The sequence below is a fragment of the Euwallacea similis genome, chromosome 33, assembly GCF_039881205.1.
Source record: "Euwallacea similis isolate ESF13 chromosome 33, ESF131.1, whole genome shotgun sequence".
Lineage (NCBI taxonomy): Eukaryota > Metazoa > Arthropoda > Insecta > Coleoptera > Curculionidae > Euwallacea > Euwallacea similis.
In genome coordinates this window covers 350,245-371,806 of record NC_089641.1, presented here as the reverse complement: position 1 = coordinate 371,806, position 21,562 = coordinate 350,245, and the positions used below count along the sequence as shown (strand labels likewise).

At 35.6% G+C, this 21,562-nt stretch overlaps 1 protein-coding gene across 3 annotated transcripts in view; it reads right to left on the bottom strand.

The window, feature by feature from the left end:
* The window catches only part of Fife (regulating synaptic membrane exocytosis protein fife), an 89,745-nt gene that overhangs the window by 30,929 nt on the left and 37,254 nt on the right, over positions 1-21,562 (bottom strand). For 2 of the 3 annotated variants that reach the window (XM_066404149.1, XM_066404151.1), the window contains exons 3-4: positions 12,890-12,993; positions 2,198-2,315 (exon numbers count right to left, since the gene is read on the bottom strand). In XM_066404149.1, coding sequence (XP_066260246.1) covers positions 2,198-2,315; positions 12,890-12,967 — 196 coding nt within the window. In that variant the 5' untranslated portion in view covers positions 12,968-12,993. The remainder of the gene's footprint in view (positions 1-2,197; positions 2,316-12,889; positions 12,994-21,562) is intronic. The other variant, XM_066404150.1, reaches the window with a different exon arrangement.

The following is a 21,562-nucleotide window of genomic DNA, read 5'->3' as shown; positions in this document are numbered from 1 at the left end:
CTGACAGGCATGTTCACGTTTCACACGTCTCCTCCTCAAATTCTCACCATTGAGGAGTATTACCTCAATGCACAATCCTATAAACACAAGACATATGTCACCGCAAGGGCTCCTCGAGGTTGGAAGTTGAAACTTTAATGAAAGCCCCATTGCGCTAGGGGGGTTCTTAGTTAGTGACGCAGTTGAGATAATTATTTTATCAAATGGATTTCCAAGCATTTGGACTAAACAATAACGAGGTGAGTCGTGGCAAATGCGATTAAGGAGTGCCGGGACTTGGAGGAGGTAAATTTGCAGTTTCGATTCTAATTGGAAACTTTAGGGACTGCTTATTAAACTAAAACCAAGAATTTATATTAATTTCATTCCTGGGATATTTTACAGCGAGGGTTCCTGGAAAATCTGAATCAGTTAGCTTATAAAGAATTTCGGCCAGTTTCACAGTAAACTTGTTGGGAATTTCTAGAAAAATTCACAGAAGCTTATATTTAAGAGTCCAGTTAAAAAAAATCTTTTGCAACTTCTTTTGCTTTCCCGAAACACATGAACAGATTTAAAATTACAAAAATTGCTTTTCAGGTTCAATTCAAGTTAACTCAGCATCCAAGAAAATTCGACTTACATCGTATTTCTCCGAAATCGAAAATTTCTAGAATTGGATCTTCAGCTCACTTCGTATTGTTGAACGTGCAAAATTTCCTGTTGTTACCGAATTATTCGGAGTTCTGAAAATTCAGTTCAGTAAGTTCTATTTCTTTTATTGTTTTCAAACCTTTTTTTTTCAAGTCACTTCGCCATATATTCCTACGACAGTACTTTATGATCTGTTCAGGGCTTTCTACTGAGTAGACCACCAGATTTTCTGACTGTGTCAACTCTCTGACGACTTAGCTTTTATATCTCGTAGCCGATTCCTCACATGGAACAGATTAAAGCTTTTCTCATTTATGGTAGAAAAAGTTAATCATCTTTTAGAGGTGAGAGCCCAACTACTTGGGCTTCTTATTACTCTCCTGTCGAGTTTTATTTCAACGTGTAGACTTGGCTCTTTTTATGGTTCTGCTTATGTTCACATTAGTTTAATTTTTTATGTCTTTTATTGGTATCTGATGCTCATGGTTTGCTTGTGGTTCCTTCTCCTCTCCTATGGTAGCTCTCTTGTTTACAATTTAGGACTTGTATTGTGTTTTATCTTATTTCAGTAAACTTTTTATTTTAAATTTATCGCGTTTAACTTTATCAATAATGATTTGTTCCGACAGTTAAGCTGTTTTTTTTATTTTGAATCCTGAGAAACATATAGGAAATCTGAGACAATTCTAGAAATCCTGGGATATTTGATTTTGCTTTTGGGAGGTTAGTTCAGGTTAGTTCAGGCCAGTAGGAGTAGGCAGTAGGAGGCCTTGAATGATAAAAACCTTGAGGAGCATATGTGCAGTGATCTTTTCCAATGTAGCCCATTTTTCAGCTGTCTAACAAACCTTGATTGTTGGCATTTCAAAAACTTTTGGATCAGTTAATCTTTTCAGAACAACAAATTAATTGCCACAATGAATTATGAAAACGTTCACACGTAGTGTTTCTATCAATGTTATGAAATATTGTCGCACATTCCGACAGAAAGTTTAATACACTAGTGACCCGAATAAGCCATTTACCAAAACGTTCGACTGCAGTTAATGAACGTCATTTTCCACTAGAACATTAATTGGCCCCGACAAATGTCCTCAAATAAATCATCTCCGAGACTTGGATCAGCCACTACTGAAAGCAAGTCAAATATGTCCCAAACAAAAGTAGATGAAGTATTTCTGAATTTTTTGGATTTTAGCCCGAAAGTGGCTATCTTCCAATGCGGTTTCTAAATAGCTTGATTGTCTATTAATTTGCCCCGACAAATGTCCCCAAATAAACCACTCTCATCGTGACCCTGCAGGACCAGCTATCCGATTAAAGCAGTCCAAATCTGCCTGAAACAAGAGTATTTGAGAAATTTCAGAGTGTCAGCTCAAAGGGAAATTTATGGCCTAATTGGGACTTAGCGATAAACCAACGGTGGTGGTAATAAAACGCCTTCCGGCGATGTAAACGCCCCTGTTTTAGATAATCCTGGAAATTTCGACATACTTGCTTGAGACATTACGAGCAGGTGTGGCCGACACTGATCTCTAAGTAATTTTCAGGTGATGTATCTTACCCTTGTCTTGAGCCGTTAACAACGAAGAGGACAATGTCTGTCTCAGTTTTCCAAAAGCCGTTCCACCTTCTGGAGCCTCGGAGGCTGGATTGGGAGGTCCAGGTTCCGCCGTCACCATCTGGAACAAATCGAAAATTAACTCAGCAAAACTGCACGTTCTAACTTTGGGCTATAAAATTGCTCGTTTTACTGACTTCGCAATAAAATCATCTTTTTTAATAGTCCATAAAATTTTCTCTTTGTGAGAGATATTATTTTGACGATCGCTGATTTGGAAGTAAAATACTTTGGAGGCATTAAAATTTTAATTTAACTGAACAGCCCTACAACACGATTTTGTTTTTAATTAAAAACTTGGAGTAAAACCCTTAATCTGGTCACAATTTATAAATATACCCACACCTAACTTTAACTCGGTTATTTGAGGTTAATCCGCGACAACACCTTCGTAACGCATTACTTTCTAATTTCTAACGTACTAGTGCATTAAATAGCTTTAAACCATGGAGTATAGGAACTAAATTAAGTGCTTGGAGTGTTTTATTTAGCCATTGATTACATGTTTAGGTTCACCCACGGCCTGGAGAACAATAACAAAGCAAGGGTCATTAATATTTTAATACCAGGCTATTGTGGGCTATTACGCCCGTGGAATAGAGTTTATTATGAGCCGGTAAACGCTAACATCGCTACTTGCTTAACATGGAATAATTGTGGCCTTAACGTTGGTGAAAATCGCGGCGAAGGAACGCCTATGATTTTTTAATATTAAGTCTTCGAAAAAATAAAGAGAACTTTGCATAAAGAACAGGGGTGAAAGCAAGTATAGCACTTTTACTTAACATACGCGAGACCTCTGCGCTCACCCATTAACCAGTGGCAGAGCGTACCTCTGGTCATTAAGGTATTTCTTTTAATTCTATATTAGTGGAAGTTAGAAATATTCTCAAACATATTTGATGCATATACATTGATACTTTGATATAAATCCACCTTCTCACACAATAAGCAGTGACGGACAGCCTTCTCATAATTCCGTAATATTCTGTTAGTAAGTTCTAATCCGATCCATTTTTCAACCATTCGTGGGTACGTACTCCGCTAGACTTGATGCAATAATAACTTTTTTCCGAGTTATCGAAATTCTAAATCTATTGTTTCTCACAAAATAAACAGTAACGAAGCATATAACAAAGCGATAAAAGTTTTACGCTGGATAACTCCAAATTCGGTAGAAATATCTCAAATACCAGAGAAGTTCCAGTTCAGATTTACTAACAGTACCCAGCAGGGGGTGAAATGAAATATTTTGTAGATCAAATACTTGAAGTATTGTTACGGCTAGCGTGCGGCAGCCAGAGATAAAAGACAAAGACAAAAAACGTGGCTCCTTCGACCGAGTGATTTATTGCTTCTTTTTTCGTATGTCGAATATTCTAGTATGTTTGTTTATGTTAATGCTTGTTTGTTGATCTTTAACTTTATTAGGAGACTGTCGTTAAGACTGGCGTCTTAACAGCTATACCAATAAAGCGGTTGTAATAAACGATATTAAAGTGTTTAGCAGTGAAATGGTATATTAATAGTGGTCTATTGGTTGGCGAATTGTAATTGTATTTATTTGCCGATTTAACAAATCGGGTTTGCATTGAAAGCGAGTATATTGGATTCATTCGAACCCTGGAAATCGCTTTCGTACAATCTTGGTCAAAAGTATTAGGCACCCCTATTATTTTACATTTAAACAAATATGCGTTGCTCGGGACCATTTGTTTTGCTAACTATTAATTATTTATAACATTACCATGTTTTCTAGCCAGAACCCCTTTTAAAATCATCTTTTTATGACCCACCATAAATATCCGTTAAAATTGAATTACATTTTTTCCACGTGTATCTCTTATCTCATAGTCGGCTTTTTTTAATCATTAAATGAATGCTGACTTCTTGCATTAGTTTAATAAAGACTACGTGCGAGTAAACATGGCGAAGAAAGACAACTTAACATCGAAAATCGTTCAAAAATCATATTTTTAAATGAACATGGTCAGAATCAAACCAAAATTGCAAAAATTATTAAATGTTCGAGATGCGCTGTACAAAACGTAATCCATCGTTACCGAATAAATGGTGACGATCAAAATTTACCACGGTCTGGTCGGAAACGTTTGACTACGACTAGAGAAGACCGGTTGTTGATACGCGCTTTTTTAAAAAATAGAAGAACATCTTCTTAAAGGAGGTTGGAATACGAATTTCGGCACGAACGGAGAGAAGAAGACTGACAACAGTCGAATTGAAAGGTTTTAAAGCCAGAAAAAGCCTTAGCTATTTCAGACTAATAAAGAATCCCGATTGAGATGGGACTTAGAATACCGTAGTTTTACAGAAGAAGATTGGTCTAATGTTATGTGGTCCGACGAATCAAATTTTGAGGTAAAGTTTAAATGATTGTTTTTTAATACTGTAAATAAAATTTCAAACATTTAATTAAAGCAATTTTTTTTAACGCTGTTTTGATAGAAACCCTCTTTTTGACGTGTGGTTTTTAATTTTTTTAAATCTACGTAACGAGCGGCGTCATATTTGTGAGGTGGAGAATAGAGGAGGCATACAACCCTGAGTGTATAGTGTATACTGTATAGTATACTGTATAGTACCCACTGTAAAAGACGAGGGTGGAAGTATTACGGTTTGGGGTTGTATGGCAGTTAATAGAGTAGGAAAAATCGTCGTTTGCGAAGAGCGAATGGACAGTAGCTAATACATAAATGTATTAGCATCATCACTACATTCGTCCTTTTCTATTTTGTTTGGCGACGCTAACTTAGAAGGTGTGACATTTCAACAGGGTCCCATGTCACAAATCAAGACGCTCAATGCACTGGTTTCAAGAAAATCAGATTGAATTAGTAAAATGGCCTGCACAGTCTGCAGACCCAAACCCCATTGAGCATTTGGGGGTTATTTTTAAAAAGAATGTTCAAAGCCATTAAATTACTTCAAAAGAAAATCTTCAAAAATATAAAAAGGAAGAATGAAGTAAAATATCTGTTGATATATGTGGGATGCGCTTGTCAGACCGCTTAGTTGTACATAGCTTGTAAATATTATTCTGTAAGTTAGGATTAGGGAATGGGGCACGAGGGCGATTTACCCTTAAAGTACGCCTATGGTTGGCATTACCCGGTACCCTGGATTTTTTCCACGACGCTCTGTTGCCATGGAAAGTATTATATAATGCTGGTTCCCTCTGGCGAGGTCCTCGCCAAGGGCTGGGTGCCAGATATGGACGCAGCAGCTCCATACGGAGGACTGTCCCGATGCCTTTAAGTATTGTCTAGACATGGTACACCCATGGATTACAACCATGGATGTGAATATTTAAGGCTAGGGAGAAAGCGGATCGTTCTCTTTTTCCTGGCTTCCTGGTGGACTAAAGCCTCAGAGGTCGTGCCCGCGTTTTTTTAAATTTGTGCTAAGTTTTATTTAATATATTCGTATCGTTAAGTTAACGCGGCTATCATTGAAAGGTCCCTAATTATCCCTAACACACAATTGCCGAAATTAAAAATCATAAACTTTAGATAACGGAGAAAAACCTACATATACAGGGTGATTCACAACTTATCTATAAAATTTTAGGGGTAGGTGTGTCATGAAAAACTAAGTCGATTTTGTAAGAAAATGTTTTGGAAAATCCTTATAATTTCCGCGGAAAAAATTGTTAAAGTTTAACCGTTGTATAACTGGACGATTGTAATATTTACGTTCTGCAGAATCCCTTTTAGGTTCATCAACCTTACATATAATTTATAGTTAGGTCTCCCACGTGTCAATAGTTGAAAGCTGAAGACATGGGTGATTCGACTTAAGGGTAACAATTTATGATACCAAAATTGCTTACACATGTAAGTTCGCTTCTTTTATTTTGGGTGAAACAACAGTACCCTTAAGTCGGATCTCCCATGTCTTCAGCTCCCAACCATTGACACGTGGGAGACCCAACTGTAAATTAAACCTAAAAGGGATTCTGCAGAAAAACGGGAACATTATAGTCGTCCAGCTATACAACGGTTAAACTAGCAATTTTTTCCGAAAAATTTTTAAGGATTTTCCAAAAATTTTTCTTACAAAATCGACTTAGTTTTTCATGACAAACTTATCCCTAAAATTTTATAGATAAGTTGTGAATCACCCTGTATATACAAACAGTTAGCAGGGTCTAAGTCGAGAAGAATTCGGGCGGTTATAGCTGCGAAGGGTGGACCCACTAAATATTAATTTTATATCTTTATTTTGAAATATATTTATCCCCAAAACAATCAGACATACTTTTATTCCACTTAAGTAAGTGTTTGGAACAAATTTCGAGGGTGCCTAATACTTTTGGCCAAGATTGTATACTATATTTATTATTTCATGTCGTGCATCGAGTTAGATGATAAATTATTGCGTATATTAAGAAATAGGATAATAGTAAACTAAAAGAAATTGTTCTAGTAAGTTATAGGACCCAATTACGCCTTAGAAATTGTTTATGCTTATATTGCATTTTTATAGGAATATAAATAGGTAAAATAGATTTCGACGCCATTCCCAGGACTAAGGTTGTTCTGCATTAAAGTAGTTTGTTAGAAGTTTTGGTTATTCCTTTTTTTAAAAAGCTACTTGTTCACAAAAAGTTCATAACTATCGCTTCTGTGATTCGACCGGTGAACTACACGCTTGTAAAAAAGGCTATAGACGTATGTTGAAGGTTTGGAAGCCATGGTATCGTTGTTATCGTTCGACCTATGACTAGTACTTTTGCAAAAGGGCGATTATAGAGTTTTTTGCGTGTTTTCGTACCGATATCGTTTTATAGATGGATTATTCAGTCTTATGGTAGCGCGGCGGCAAACAAGATGCTCGTAATCCGGAGCTATTAATCGCGGTAATTGGGGGGTTCTTTTGTTTTAAAGACCCATGAGATACGTCACTAGTTTAAGTTTAGTGACTGAACGTGGGTGTCGTCTGGTGCCATTTACTGGCTGAAATTAAGTGTTGTGTGACCGTCATTTGGTTGATGTAAGTTTGAAAGATTCGTGGAAAATCATCGTCATCTAGGATGCCTTTATATTGGACGCATTTAATATTACTTCATTTCGCGTATCGTTATCGAATTCAATTACTGCCTTATTAAAGTGTCCATTTGTCATTTTCTAGTGCGGCGTTTAAAGAAGGCCTTGCCGGATCTTGTTTTTTGCTTTTTTTAAAGTTTAATTTCAGTTACAGAGTTAAACTTTCCATATCTTCAATATGTAGAAATTTTAAATGTCAGATACCGACAGTGTCCAAGATAAGGATGTCCAGCGTGGGAATAAAATTACCATTGGCCGAATTAACTTTCCATATTTCCAATAGGTAGAAATATTTAAATTAAAATATGTATATGTCGGAATAGCGTTAGATGCGTTTTCCATTTTCGAGGAAAGGTATCTTTTTTATAGCCAAAGAATGAGGAGACAGACTGGCGAATTCACTACCCCACGACCGCTCTTCTGCTCGTCAATCTATTAGCTGCCAGTTCTTTGTCCCTGGTGTCTTAACTTTTCTAGTTCTGGTGAGTCCTTCAGAATCGTGGGAAAAGCACCTGCTAGTCCCTATTACAAAGGGACTAAGAGTTTAGCGTCACCCAAATAATTAGCACGCATGGCCACTTAGGAGCGTCGTGGTATTAGTGACCTCGCTCGACAATACTTTTTTTTAAAAAGGCTGTCAGCCTGCCCTTCATCTTATTGTCTCTTTTAATGTTGCATTTGCAGAACTTAAGAACTAATAAATTTCCGACATATACATACGTAGGCATCCACAATAAGTCTAAATTTCGCTTTGCACATTCTGAAATACTGGGGTGGGATAGGGGAGCGCTTGGATTTTAGGCAATAAAAATATCAACTTTCCTGACTCTAACTGAGGTCTAAGTTTATTATCTCACGGAAGCAACGGTGGAGCACCCTACACTAAAGTACTAAGCTCTATCCGGGGTAACTCTAAAATTTATGGAGAATATTTTGAAAATCAGAAGCGTACTGCATCTGATTTTTAGGCAATCAAAGCCTAATTTTTCTTGATAATAGCTTAATTTTAAAACTGTACGTTTGTACGTTAGGCGGTCTGTAACAACGAAATACGTATTTATGAATCAAACTGCAGCAGCTTTAAAGTAAACTCTGCATATCTTCTAACTTCATGCTGATGCTGCAATGAAAACTGAATTTTTTGTGGTCTTGCAGAATATAATTTCAGACGAAATACCATTTCATATGAAAAAGCAGGAATTTTATATTAAAAATTTGCTGGCATTTCGCAATTCTACATGTGCATCGCTATTTATGGTACAACATAAGCAAAGGCAGTCCTCGTCTCGTTAATTCTCATGCAAATCCTGCAAGTCTTACTGAAATCTAAACTTTATCTTTTCGATAATGCCCCTTTCTTTCCCTAAAAATCCACTTTACCAATGTGAGAACGGAACTGAATACAAAATACAATGCGTGCGCATAAATAACCATCCAAAACTTGCTTAAATCCAGACGTTCTTAAGTCCTGAAGGATAAAAAGTGACATCCATAAGCTTTCAATGAGATCTTGGCTGTTTTCGCTCATCTGAAAAAAATCCAAGCAGGTTGTGACAACATAGATGAAATGTATTTGACTATTGATTTACAACGGCGCTAGCGATAAATCATTGAGTTTTTGTATTCTTCTTGTGCAACCAGATGCCTAACGGAGCGCCAAAAGAGGGGATTAGAGCAAAGAGATAAACAATATCTAGATTAGTTCTTTGAGGTAATAAGACGCATAAAGGTGACAAAAAACTTTATGGATGCAGAGGTGTTTTTGAACAGGGAGACGTAAATAAAAATGTAAATTTGGGCGAGAGTGTCTGCAAGGGAGAATAAAGGCAAATTCTTTGTTTTTTGAAACGAACCGAAACATGAATGGAAAAGGTTTTATTGGGGAGAAACCAAAACATATTGGTGAAATTCGTAGCAGGTTACTCTAATTCGTATGCGCACTTTGCAATGCTAAAAATAGAAAAGCACAGGAAGGACTGAAATTTATTGCAGCATGATGAACTTAAACCCCAAATTGAGTGATTTATAATATTTTCCAGTTTTTGGTTTGAAATTAAACAGAAGATAAATTAAATGCACGTTAAACCAAATAATGCTAGGAATTCGTGGGAATTGCTTTCTGGTTTGAACAAGGGAACCCTGGATTAAATCTGACTACTCACTAATAACCTTCTGAAGCTTCACCTTACGTCTAAACTTATCAGACTTAGATTAAACGTGACTTTACAATTACACCTTCGCACTAAAGTTTCCATTTTCAGTAAGGTCACATTTCCACCGAAATCCACACCCGGCATAGTCAAGTTTTAAGGAGAAAATTGAGGATAAGTAAATCACTACGTAATTTGAAGCATAATATGTTCCTCATGAAATTTTCCATTTTCAGTGTAAAAGAGTGGGCGTCAAATAAGAAAAATGTCTCCATAATACACACTAGTTGGAAATTACAGGGGCGTGTCAGACGTAGGGTTGACTCCAAGCTGCGTATCCCTTTTAATAAAAACGGAAGTTTTATGTGGAAAATTTCGAACGAGAAATTCCACGTAGGGACAATAAAGCGTCCGCATAAAAATGTCAACTATTGCAATTACGCTGTGGAGGGTTTAGTTTAGGGGGTGGACATATAGGGAGCGAAATCGGTGAAATCTGATGGCGATAATGGAGGTGCGAACAAAGAAAACAGGAAATCAATGGCCAATTTTCCAGCTTCAAATCACCTTTTTGTTGAAGCAGGAAGTTCCCTCAATTGCACAGCTTTCAGGCTACCGTCATTTAGGGCTACATTATTCATGCACTGTCAACTTTAATTACAAGCTAACTTCTATGGAAATGTTGAAATTAAGCCTGAATATTGTTAGAATTCTACCTTAATATTGCAAAAATTATCAGGTCTAAATTACTAATAGATATAAGAGAGGAATTTGCCATGGATTAGATGAACCACATGGAAGAAAGAGAAACACTGAACTCTTTACTATTTCTACCTAACGAAATTGATCACAATAATTACAATTTTAGAATCATTGAAATTCCCTAATGATATTATCCCTAAATTAACTGCTCTTCGTAGCTAGAACTAGCAGTACCCGCTTCGATTTCGTCGCTTCTATGGAAATTATCTTGCTAACAAAATTACCAAGAGTTTGTGAAATCACTTTTAAGCAGGCTTATGCTACCATATGCCTGTAGAGGTGTAATTGATAAGGAATTCTCCCCACTTCTGTAGCTCTGTGAAAGGAATGTGGACAGAATTTCTGAGCATAAGGAGCATATTCTTTAACTCTTGAGGAAAACTTAATAAGGTGCAAAGTTATTTATGCCATTGGGCATACTATTACCCTTTATTAAGAATTTCAATAAAAATGAGATATATTGATGATTCGTTTCAATCCAATTATAGGTGGTCGAAAATAAGTCCAAACATAATTAATAAATATCCTATGAGACCAATACCTAAAAAGATGAATGAAAGCATATGCTATTTCCTGGATTTGAATATAATAAAAATCAATCATAATGTTAAATATACGTTCCGCTCGCATGACAAAGAACCCTTCTACCCCAAGAACCTGCAAAAAGCAGTGATTTATATCCAGGTCTTCAATAAATCAATAGCGACTTACATTCCGAATTTCGAACGTGTTGCCCGGATTTGAATGGAATTTTTTCTCAGAAATATACTTAAAAAGACATCCTTTCCCTGCACTGAAGTAGCTTTAAGCACGTCCCCTATTTTGCATAGTTATGTATGCACACACTTTGTATTCCTCTACACATCAGAAACCCCCATATTTAGGGTGGAAGATATAAAAATTTTCAGCAAAAAATGAAAGGGAGAGTTTCCTTTGACGAGAAATAATTCCTCCAATAGACTTACTTGATTCTTCTCCGTATTCGAAAAAGGGCATTCCTAAATAACATCTTTAGGAAGCCAATAATGCCCATACTCACATAAATTATGCGCGCTTGTTGTTGAACTTCTATCTCGCCTTAAACACGAAAGCGCTTTCAGAATATCGTGGTTATACGCAACGTTTCCGAAAAGTTTCATTTAAGCTTATAAGAAGCTTATGTTTAAGTTCTACAATTTGCGAACTACTGGGTCTTGCCCTTAACTCCGGAAATAACCAGGCATATTTCTTTGGAAATTTAAATTGTCGAAAAGGGTACGGCATGGTGCAACAAGACTGTGGAAATAAAAATGTCCCAGAATGGTATCATCCGTTATCCGGTGAAACATTATTTCACGTGGTCTGACAGCACAGAAATGAGATTTTCATCTACACTGGGTCGGAATGGCTTAAATCCCGTAAATCGAATGTTATACTTTTTAATGGATTCTAAAAGTATCACCAGAAAAGTTCCATAAATTACAAACGGGCTTGCATGCCATGGTTCGTGATGGCTGGATTATAAAATGCCACGTCAGGGCATAAAATTTTAAATGCGAGCTCATTAAAAGCAGTTCATAGACGAGGGAATTCTAAACGAAATTTAAATACAGTAAGTATATACCAAGTTATTCTAAATCAGACGAAAAGCAAAATATTGAAACTCTTGTAAAAGTTGAAGTTTGGAAACAATGGGTGTCTCAGGAATGCAAATATAATTGGAACCTCTCAAGAAAGAGAGCAGCGGGACCCATAAAAATATAAAGGAGTCAGGGCAAATTGAGAAATGAAAATGAGAACATCTCTAATAAAAAAAGCGAAACTAAAATAATTTTGAAGGCATTCTAACAACTTATAGGTGGACCCAGAAAATGTAACTGCACAGAATTAGAATACAGAGGCTCAAAAAGTTGGTGAGGGAATTTAAAACTTGACTTATTAGGGGAAAAAAATTAGAATTGGAGGACACAGGAAGCAAACAACGATGCAAAACGAATAAAAAAATGATGAAATAGAAGAAAAATAAAGATTAAGATACTCTTGACCGAGTGGAAAAATCATCCTAAAACTCTAAAAGCATTGATGAAATCGGGGAGATTTTTCTGGCCGAATCGGATATTGAAAAAAATTTGAATAAATCCTCAATATAAGCTATTATTAAATCCACTGTCCAAGCCATAGCATGAACTTCATATCAGAGCAAAAAAAAAATTTTAAGCGAAGTTCATACCAAGAGAGGATTTAACAAACGGAATTTAAAAAAATCTCCAAACAGGCATTAAAATCCGCATCAGGGTATATTCCTGACAACTGCAAAATTCCCCTTTTCGGTACCATACACGTAACCGGATCAGTACATTAAATCGAACATTTTATAATCCCTTTGTGGAGTTTTTCCGGATTGTATATTTGAGTCGGATAGTCTTTTATCAGCTCTGGCACAGATCCAGACACGCTCCAGGCCGATTGCCAGCTTAACGAATCCCGAACTTTGGCAAGATTAGAGACTCATTAGTTTCCAGACCTTATCACAATACACACATAAGGAACATTAAAACATGCAGTGGTCCCCTTAACATTATTGAGTGGCGTGTAACATGGACTTTCTTAAGGTGTGGCAACATGGACAGTAAGTGGACAAGCACATGGAAAGCGACACTCGGAAAGAGAGTTCTTACCCTTCTTTGGAAGGTCGACGCCATATTGTAAATGTTAAGGGGAAACTCACAGCAGGAGGCAAAGTTACTCCAGCTCATCTTATCGTTCGTGGTCTATCGAATTCCTAAAAGCGAAAAGATCATATAACACACAAATATTTCCTTGCATTTGGTTTTGTTGGCTCTTAGAACCAACTGTTGAATCGATGAGACGTGAAAATTCGTTATTTCAAGAATTACTCTTTCGTTCAGTAGCTTCGTTTAGCTTGTTTATTGATTATCTTTGCCGTTATCAGCTTTTCTCCTTTCTTCAATAAAATCTCCCTTTCGTACCTCACTGCTAAAATGAATGTATGAATCTAAATTTTATCAAAGATATCATCGGGAATGTTAAAGACAAAGAGTCTAGTGATAAAACGGGACATGACCACCGAAATAAATATCACTATTAATTTTCACAGTCAAAATTCAAAATTTCAGGTAAATATTAACAGTTCGGCCTAAGCGAAAGACGCAATACGCTATTTGGTGAAATTCCCATAGTTTTTGAGATGTTTATCTAAAATTTTGAATTATGACTGTGAAAATTAATAATGATATTTATTTCGGTGGTCATGGCCAATTTTACCACTAGATTCTTTTCTTTGGCATCCTTAATTAATTTATTAAAATTCGTTAATGTAAGACTTATTACCTTATGTTAATACGTAAAAAGAATTGACATATGGGTCGTTAACATTTATAGTCCACAGCAAGGTGACCTAAAACATGACACCATTCATGTATATTTATTATTCGAATTTTAACGACTCGTCTTATGGCTTACGTTAAAAAAATTGTAAATTCAACTTTAGTTTGCAGTTGGATAGGTACCACTTATCATATCATATCATCATATCAGCTCATATTAGGTCGTTTTAGATTTTAGATTACGCAAATTATCGGAATACATTTTTCGTCTCATCATGTCTTTTTACCTGGTAACAAAATTTCCACCATAGAATAAATAATGACGAAGTTTCATATTAGCTTCTAACTAAAATTGATCGATTTCAAACCCATCCTACACTATCATAAATCATCGATATACTAAACACATCCAGAATGAGTGATTAAAATAGAACGTTAGTTGCTCTATGGAGGTTCATTTGCGCAACGCCCTTGTCCCTGCCATAATGAAAAGTGCTAATATCTCTTTTACTGGTCTAAGGACGCAATAAAATAAAGCCCATCTCATATTTTCTAAGACCTTAAAAGGAAAAACTTCGGGAGCTCGACATAAAAGTGATTTTTATCGTATATTTTCCCAACTGTTGTACACAAAAGAAAAACTCGAACAATTAGGGTCTTCCACGAAATTTACTTTATCTGTTGCTTTTTCCTTCGATGGAGTTAGAGAGCCGGCAACTTTCCAAATTTATGGCTGGGTGGGATTTGTAATTTTACGGAGAAAAGCGCTAAAGATAAGTAGCGGGTTGAATTGGAGGAAGTGTTAATAAAAGAAACTTGCCAATGTGAAAAACAGTAATTTAATTATATGCTAAGTAATATGGTGTCAAAGAGAATTAAGAAATAGACGCCTCGTTTGTGCCCCAAGAAACCAGCCCTGTTATATCCTAGTTTTCACCTCGAAGTCTAGGAAGATTCTAACGGAGGTGGAACATTTATGTCTTGCAGCTCTATGCGACTTCTTTACTACCTACATATACAAATATGCTAAAAGAGCGTTGTATTTCACTCCTACGTATAAAAGGCTGAAGGCGTGTTTATATTTTACAACCTTCTTTCAGTGTTTACATCCATTAGGACCCTATAATCGTTCGCAAACAAATATCTCGTTCAAAGTCCTACCAGCTATCATAATTAAAAACACCAGATCAAAACATGAACAAAATCAAATACCAGCACAAAACACCCAAATTTTATTTTAACTAAAATATTATCTATCGATCACAGTGGCTCTATGACATATTCACAAACAATACGCTTAAAAATACACGAATTTAACTTCATTTACCAAATGTAACTCGATTTTTCCTTGGGCAAGATTGAGTGGGGCATTGATGACATGATTATGCCAATGGGTATCAATGCTATACGTTTTTTATTTGAGGAGAAAGTCATGGAAAATGCGGAAAATTAGGAGTTTTTTTAGCGGATTAGTTGAGGTGGCGTAAATTTAAATAATTAGCTTATTTAAAAGTTATGTATGCATAAAATGGACTTTTAGCGCCACAGATTATACAAATGTGTCTCATGTAACCCCATTGTGTCTCATACGGCACTATCCAGCAATATTACGTATGTCCTTCAAACCAATGATCTAGCGGAACTAGACATAGCATCGTTTTTACACCTTTGAGGTCCGTCCGCAATGGGACACTAATCCATGGCGGCGATATCAGAGGAAGAGACCTTTAACGTTGGACATTGGTGACCTCGTTTCGCTTTTACCGCAAAATCCCACTCGATACATAAAATTATGCATTTCCTAACTGCTTACATAAATAGCTATTTTAATGAAGCTCTAATATACAACCCCCGCATTAAGAATTATTCCTCCAGAGGCGTTTTGCCCTTTAATATCTTAAAGTGGTTGCACAACACTATGGCCCGCACCCATTTTCCCTCAATAAATTACGTATTTTTCCTAATTATTCAGGTTTTGCAAATTCCTCGACAGGCCCAAAAAACTTATCCAAACAAATATACATACTACACAGAAATGTGTTTGTATTCTGCACGCATGATGGAAATTGGAGATTTTGGGGTGACACGAAGTAAATACATATCTCCAATGCTACCACAAAAAGGGAACAACGCCATACCTCTAGTTCGCTGAATGGTGCCTGTCCTCAAAATTAACGATGCAAATACATAAGATTGTAATACGTGGAGTTACGGAATTGTATCAGGAATTGTAACACTTGTATTGTAACGCAGAATATTTAAACCTGCCCTCTTCTAAGGGAAAATCACATACTTTGAAGTTAAGAAAACCCTTCAGAAACACATTGGTCAGGATTTCCAGTGTGTCTCCTTCTACCACAGTGTTATTGATCAAGAACATTATTATTCTTTGATGAGTCAATGTGGTCTGACCCCCACCAGTAGTGAAAATCCAAGAAATTGACATCAAACCAATCTGAGTTCAGTAGTTTATACCTTCAAAAGCAGAAAACATTAGAGGCTCCTGAGTAAGCCATCATTAACCTGGAGCTTATTCTTCCTTTGAGTTCTCGGGAATCCACCAGCTCGGTTACTCCTAGGAGTAGCGTAATGGATCTAGCAAAATGAAGACCTCTTTTGTCTCACGTCTCACTTTCCATCTCAGTGGAAAATTCGATAATTTCTGTGCTTACTTAGCGTGAATGTCGGAAAACTGTCCACCTAGGAATTTGTTGTAATTTTATATGGAAAATGATTTGGAAAACAAGGGAAAAGTGAAAATGTGTAGCACTGAGCATTTGGAACTAAAAACGCATGAAAATGTTGACCATATTGATAACCAATAAAATGTTCTATGCTCATTTGATGTGCATTCAGGCGATATATGAAGTAAACTTTTTAATTCTTGTTAAAGCTCAGACAATGAACGAAAGTTTATTTGTGCTGCAAAAGTTGAAGTTTCATTTATTAAATCGACTTTGTCTGGACAAGTTTCTCAACCTCGTCTGGTTTTAATTGAAATGCTTTAGGTGCTAGTTAAATTGAATAGAGAAGTCTTAGGACTTCCCTTATTGGTTTAGCTTCCTGGCGTGGTGTTTCGTTAAAGCATAAGGTTGGTTGGTTTTTGAGTAACAATTTTGTTTTGCCGGCATGTTTTTGAATTATAAGTACTTAAAATCGACTTGTGTATTCTATTCATTTTTGCCACAAAAGATTAGAAAACCAAAAAAAAAGAATGGAAAAAAATCTTAAACCTGTGAGACAGGCGCAAGTTATAATCTATAAAACGTTTTAAAGAATCCTCTAGATAAATCCCAAATTCCGACATATTCAATTTGGAAATAATTCAGATATTAGCATATCAAGGTAAGCAAGAACGTTACCTCGAAAGGAAGGCAAAGAGTATCGTTTCCGTTTTCAACCCTTGGGGGAACGTGACTTTTATAGTGTGCAACTCAAATGGATTCTTCGGAATTTTAAATTAAATATATTTTTTTATAATTTGTAAATTAAAAAATCAAGATTCACAATGACGTACAATGAAATCTAGATTTTCATAAAAATTATGAAACCTTGAAAAGGGCCAAACAGGGTTCGTTTCAATGATTTATCAATATTTGCTGAGACGGCCCTGCGTTATAATATTCAAATCGTATTCGAATTCTGATATTTCGAAGAGTTTCTATCACTTCATTTCGAAAATATAGGTCGTCAGTAGCGTATAAAAACGTCCAGAATCTTATAAAAGTGTGAGGATCATGAAAAATGCTAAACAGCGTTATTTCAACCTTTGTGAGATATTCCTGGATTCTGACGTATAAATCGAATGGAGTTTTCAATGTTTAGGGATGTTTCGAAGATTTTAAACCTAAAAATGTATGTCTTAAAAACATTTAAAAAAAACATTATAAAAACGTTTTTTCAATCTACTAAATCTTTGGCAAATGCCATTGGTCTGTCTCTGTAACAATTATTCAGCTTGCTGTAGCAAATTAATCAGCATCAATCAGTGGCATACATGACCTATCAAATGGTGAATCATTTTTAAAAAAACCTAAAAAACTTGAAAGCCGTCAACAGTATGATCCTTTAATTTTCGACGCCCCTGGATGTTCATTTTCAACTGAAATTAATTGTCCGGCATTTTTAACTGTTCGTAATTTATAGACTCATAAATCGAGGTCCTCATTAACGTACCAAAGAAATAAAGATTTTCATATAAATACGAACAACCTTAAAAAAGGCTAAATAGCGTTGGTTGAATTTATCGACCCTTTATAAGTCGTTCCTAGGTTATGATGTTGACGATGATGACGTCTGAGGTTTGTGGTGGCTATAACTTTTCAACGAAAAAGTTCAGTCTTCGGTAGCTTATCATGATTTTAAGGCTTTCTTAAATATCTTAATTCGTTTAGAAACAGCCTTCATAACGAGTTGTTGTCATTAATCAATTCTTTGCAAGGCATCTCGGGTTTTTTTTGTGTTCAAATCAAATGGAGTTTTAAAAAATTTAAACTAATTTTTTTTATTCCAAGTAAAAATGATCCGTACAGCAGTAATACGTGGATTGAATGTTTTATTTAATGCCTTTTTAGTCACGGTTTAGTTTTATGGCTTGCTAATTATGTTTTTTTTGAGTAAACAAAGCTGTTTTTTAATCAGATTTTGAAATTTATTGATACCTTTTTAAAAAGGATTTGTTCTATTTTTGAATGTATTATTTTAGTCTACAACAAACATCGCCATGTTTGATCAGCAACACCAAAAAAAACATTGAATTCATCTGCCTTCGAAATCATTAGTCATAATACAAAATTAAATTTAGATCGATTATTGCCTGGTCGATAATTCTTTTTCTCGGTTAATTACCCCCCAAAAGGGTCACATAAACTGACGACTATGCTCGATTCGTTTTTAAATGCCAGTGACACTTTTATTAATCACATTTTAATTGCTGCGATGTAGCACGCTAAACTTTTTTTTAAACTTCATTAACCCTGAATTCGCCCAGAAACCGGTGGTTCCATCAAGGGTAAAAATTCCCTGATGATGGGCAAAGCTCAGATTATTAATGGTCCTAGAGCTTTGTCGGCCGGATAATTATTATTGAGGTTGAACCATTTATTATCTTTCGCCAAAGCACTAATGCCCGAATTTCCTCTTGCAACCCCAGCAATAATCATGTGCACCTGGAAATTCCAATGGCGGATTTTAACTTTGTAAAGCCATGCTAAACTTGTTTCAATATCGAAGTTTCGGCTCGCAACAAAACTCCAACTTTTCGTATTCTTTTAGAATTTTGCCTGCAGCTATTCGATTTTGATCAGAAAAAACGAAAAGGGAAACTGGGGCTGACAGTTTAATTAAAAATAGTTTAGTTTCAGTTAAATGTCAATCAGAACAGAAGAATTAAAATAGTATTTCAAAATTTGCAATTTGGGCATTAGGAAATTTGATTTTACTCGACAATTCCAAATCGAATCAAGATTGTGCGAGGTGCAGGATAGAAGACTGACAGGCGTTACTACGAGTTGGTGTCGGTTTGACTCTGAAATAACCATAAATTATTATATTTTTTGCCACTTTTTTGGCCTAATTTAGATCATCATCGTGTCCTTTTTTTCATTTTAATCATCACCATTTCGTTTAATTAAATTTTAACAAGAAAACATCACAACTTGTAACCTCCAAAAACAGCTCTTCCGAGCCGCATTAAAATAGCCCTTTAACATTGTAAGATTTTCTCAAAACAAACCCTTTCTCTTTTTTTCACTTAAATTATTTATCAACGTTGCGAGCTTATTCTTCCAGCACATTAACCGGCATTGGTTGGAGGCAATTCCAGAAGCAAGGGAATAATAAAAGACGAAGGCATTCTTATAAACGAAATGGTGTATAAACAGATGTAAATGAGCTGGATGTTTATTTTGCTTAATTTTCTCACTGCAGTAATAATAAATTTGCCTATGAAAAGGTTTTTAAAGTTGTATATAATTTTTCATTTAGATATTGTCACCAAGAGACCTAATAGTCCAATTTGCGACCAGCACTTTCCTTTTTAAAAGGGTTCATGATCCCGCACCGAGGGTATACATTTAAGAGTTGTTACTGTTTAAGAACAAACAATTATTCGCCTCTCCACTACGCCCCTCGTTTTGATGCTTTTAAACACGTAATTTTAATGGGCAAACGTGTTTTTGGTTTCCGAACCAAATCCATGTTTTATGTTTTTGAAGGACATTGAGCAATAAATACTGAAAAGACATTAAAAGCTTGCTATAATGGAATCATGTAAAGGGCAAACCAATCAAGTTAGTTGCACAGGGAAACCTTGAAATTAAGGACTGTTTCCTGATGAAAAGAGACCGAATAAAAAATATACCTACGAACGAAAAAGAACCGCAAGCAATAATGCGAAATTAATCCTGTAACTTCATAAATTATGTTTACATAATTTGCAGAGAGGAAGTTGATAGAAGATGATCAAAGAAGTGCTTCAAAAGAAACAGGCAAAAAAAATTGGATCAGATTAGGTTAAATTCACTTTGAGTGGATGTAAGAGGTCGCTGTATCGCGATTTATAAGATCCATTGTGCCCATTGAGGCAATTACAACTTTTCAGAGGCTGTAATTAGTTCTACATTGATCGATTTGATAACTCTCACTATTTTGAAGATTTGGTCACATGACATTTGGGGCATCTCATAGATCTTCTGTTTAAACATCTTAAAAAACTTTGAGATCCTACATAAAAACAGAAACTTCCTTGAAACTTGCCAATAAAGGGTTTTAAAATTGGATTTAAAAAAACCCTTAAAATTTATATTTTGCACGTTTCTTGAAAACACTTTTGTCTACCCGGATTCAAGTTAATTCGATCGAAAATTGACTTGAATATTGAAATCGTAGATGTCAAGGTTTAAAGCAATTTTTTTATGTTTTCTAAATTTGGAATGAAATTGAAAGTTAAGAATCACGCAACGTGAATTGTCTTGAAAAACTGCTTAAATTTTTCTGCTCATATTATGTAATTTTTCTTAAAGTTCAGATTTCCAGCACCATCTGGCAATTTTTAATTCAAGCCTGTCAAAATTTGACGTTGAGCTGTAAAAGCAAATACCAATCCACGCCTTATCCTATTTCTCTAAATTCGAAATATTTAAAAGATTGAATAACTACACAAAACGCCCACAAAAGAGACTCATGCAAGAAGGTGATAGTAGAATTTTTTAAGTTTCTTTTGACAAGCTTGACAACATCGCGCAGCATTATGCCAACTCTAATTTGAAGATCTGTCTTGATTTAAGCTTAACAAAAGAACGTTGCGAGGTTGCCATTTTAGTAAGAAGTTAATTTGAGGATTAATAGATTTCGCTTGATTAGAAGCCCGGGATTTGAATCCTATTTCAAAAGTAGCAATGCAGCTCAACAAGGCAATTATTTGTTGCTCCCTTCAGTGGGGACTAAAATTACGTCCATTAGTGTGTAATTACCATTTAGCAGTCTCATCAAACGGGTATCCGATATCACAATTCTCAACGAAAATTATTAGGAACGCAGTCCCTTCTCAGACTAGTAGTCAACATGGTATTCACGGTCCAAGTCAGCCGATTTGGGCGAAAACTAGCTATTCAAAAAAGTGATATCTCATCAAAAGGTACTTGATTTGCATATACGATATCTCTAATTACAAATCTCATGATTCTAATGTCTAGATAATAATCCCAATATTGACAAATTTCGCAATTCCAAATTAAAAATATATACTGAAAATGTATATTTCTATTTCCAATAGTAAATTAGCGAATTCACCATTGAAACCCCATTAAACTCAAAATTTACCTCTAAATTCTCGGTGTGTGCTTAAACAGAACTACGAACTAATACCAAAATCTGTATCTCCTAGGTCGACAGAGACTTTATTGCCATAAACGCTGAAAAATCTACCTCTAAGGGCCAATAAATCCATGTCGTAGCAACTTTACCAGGAGGATAATATCCATGGAAACATTAACCAATGTTCTG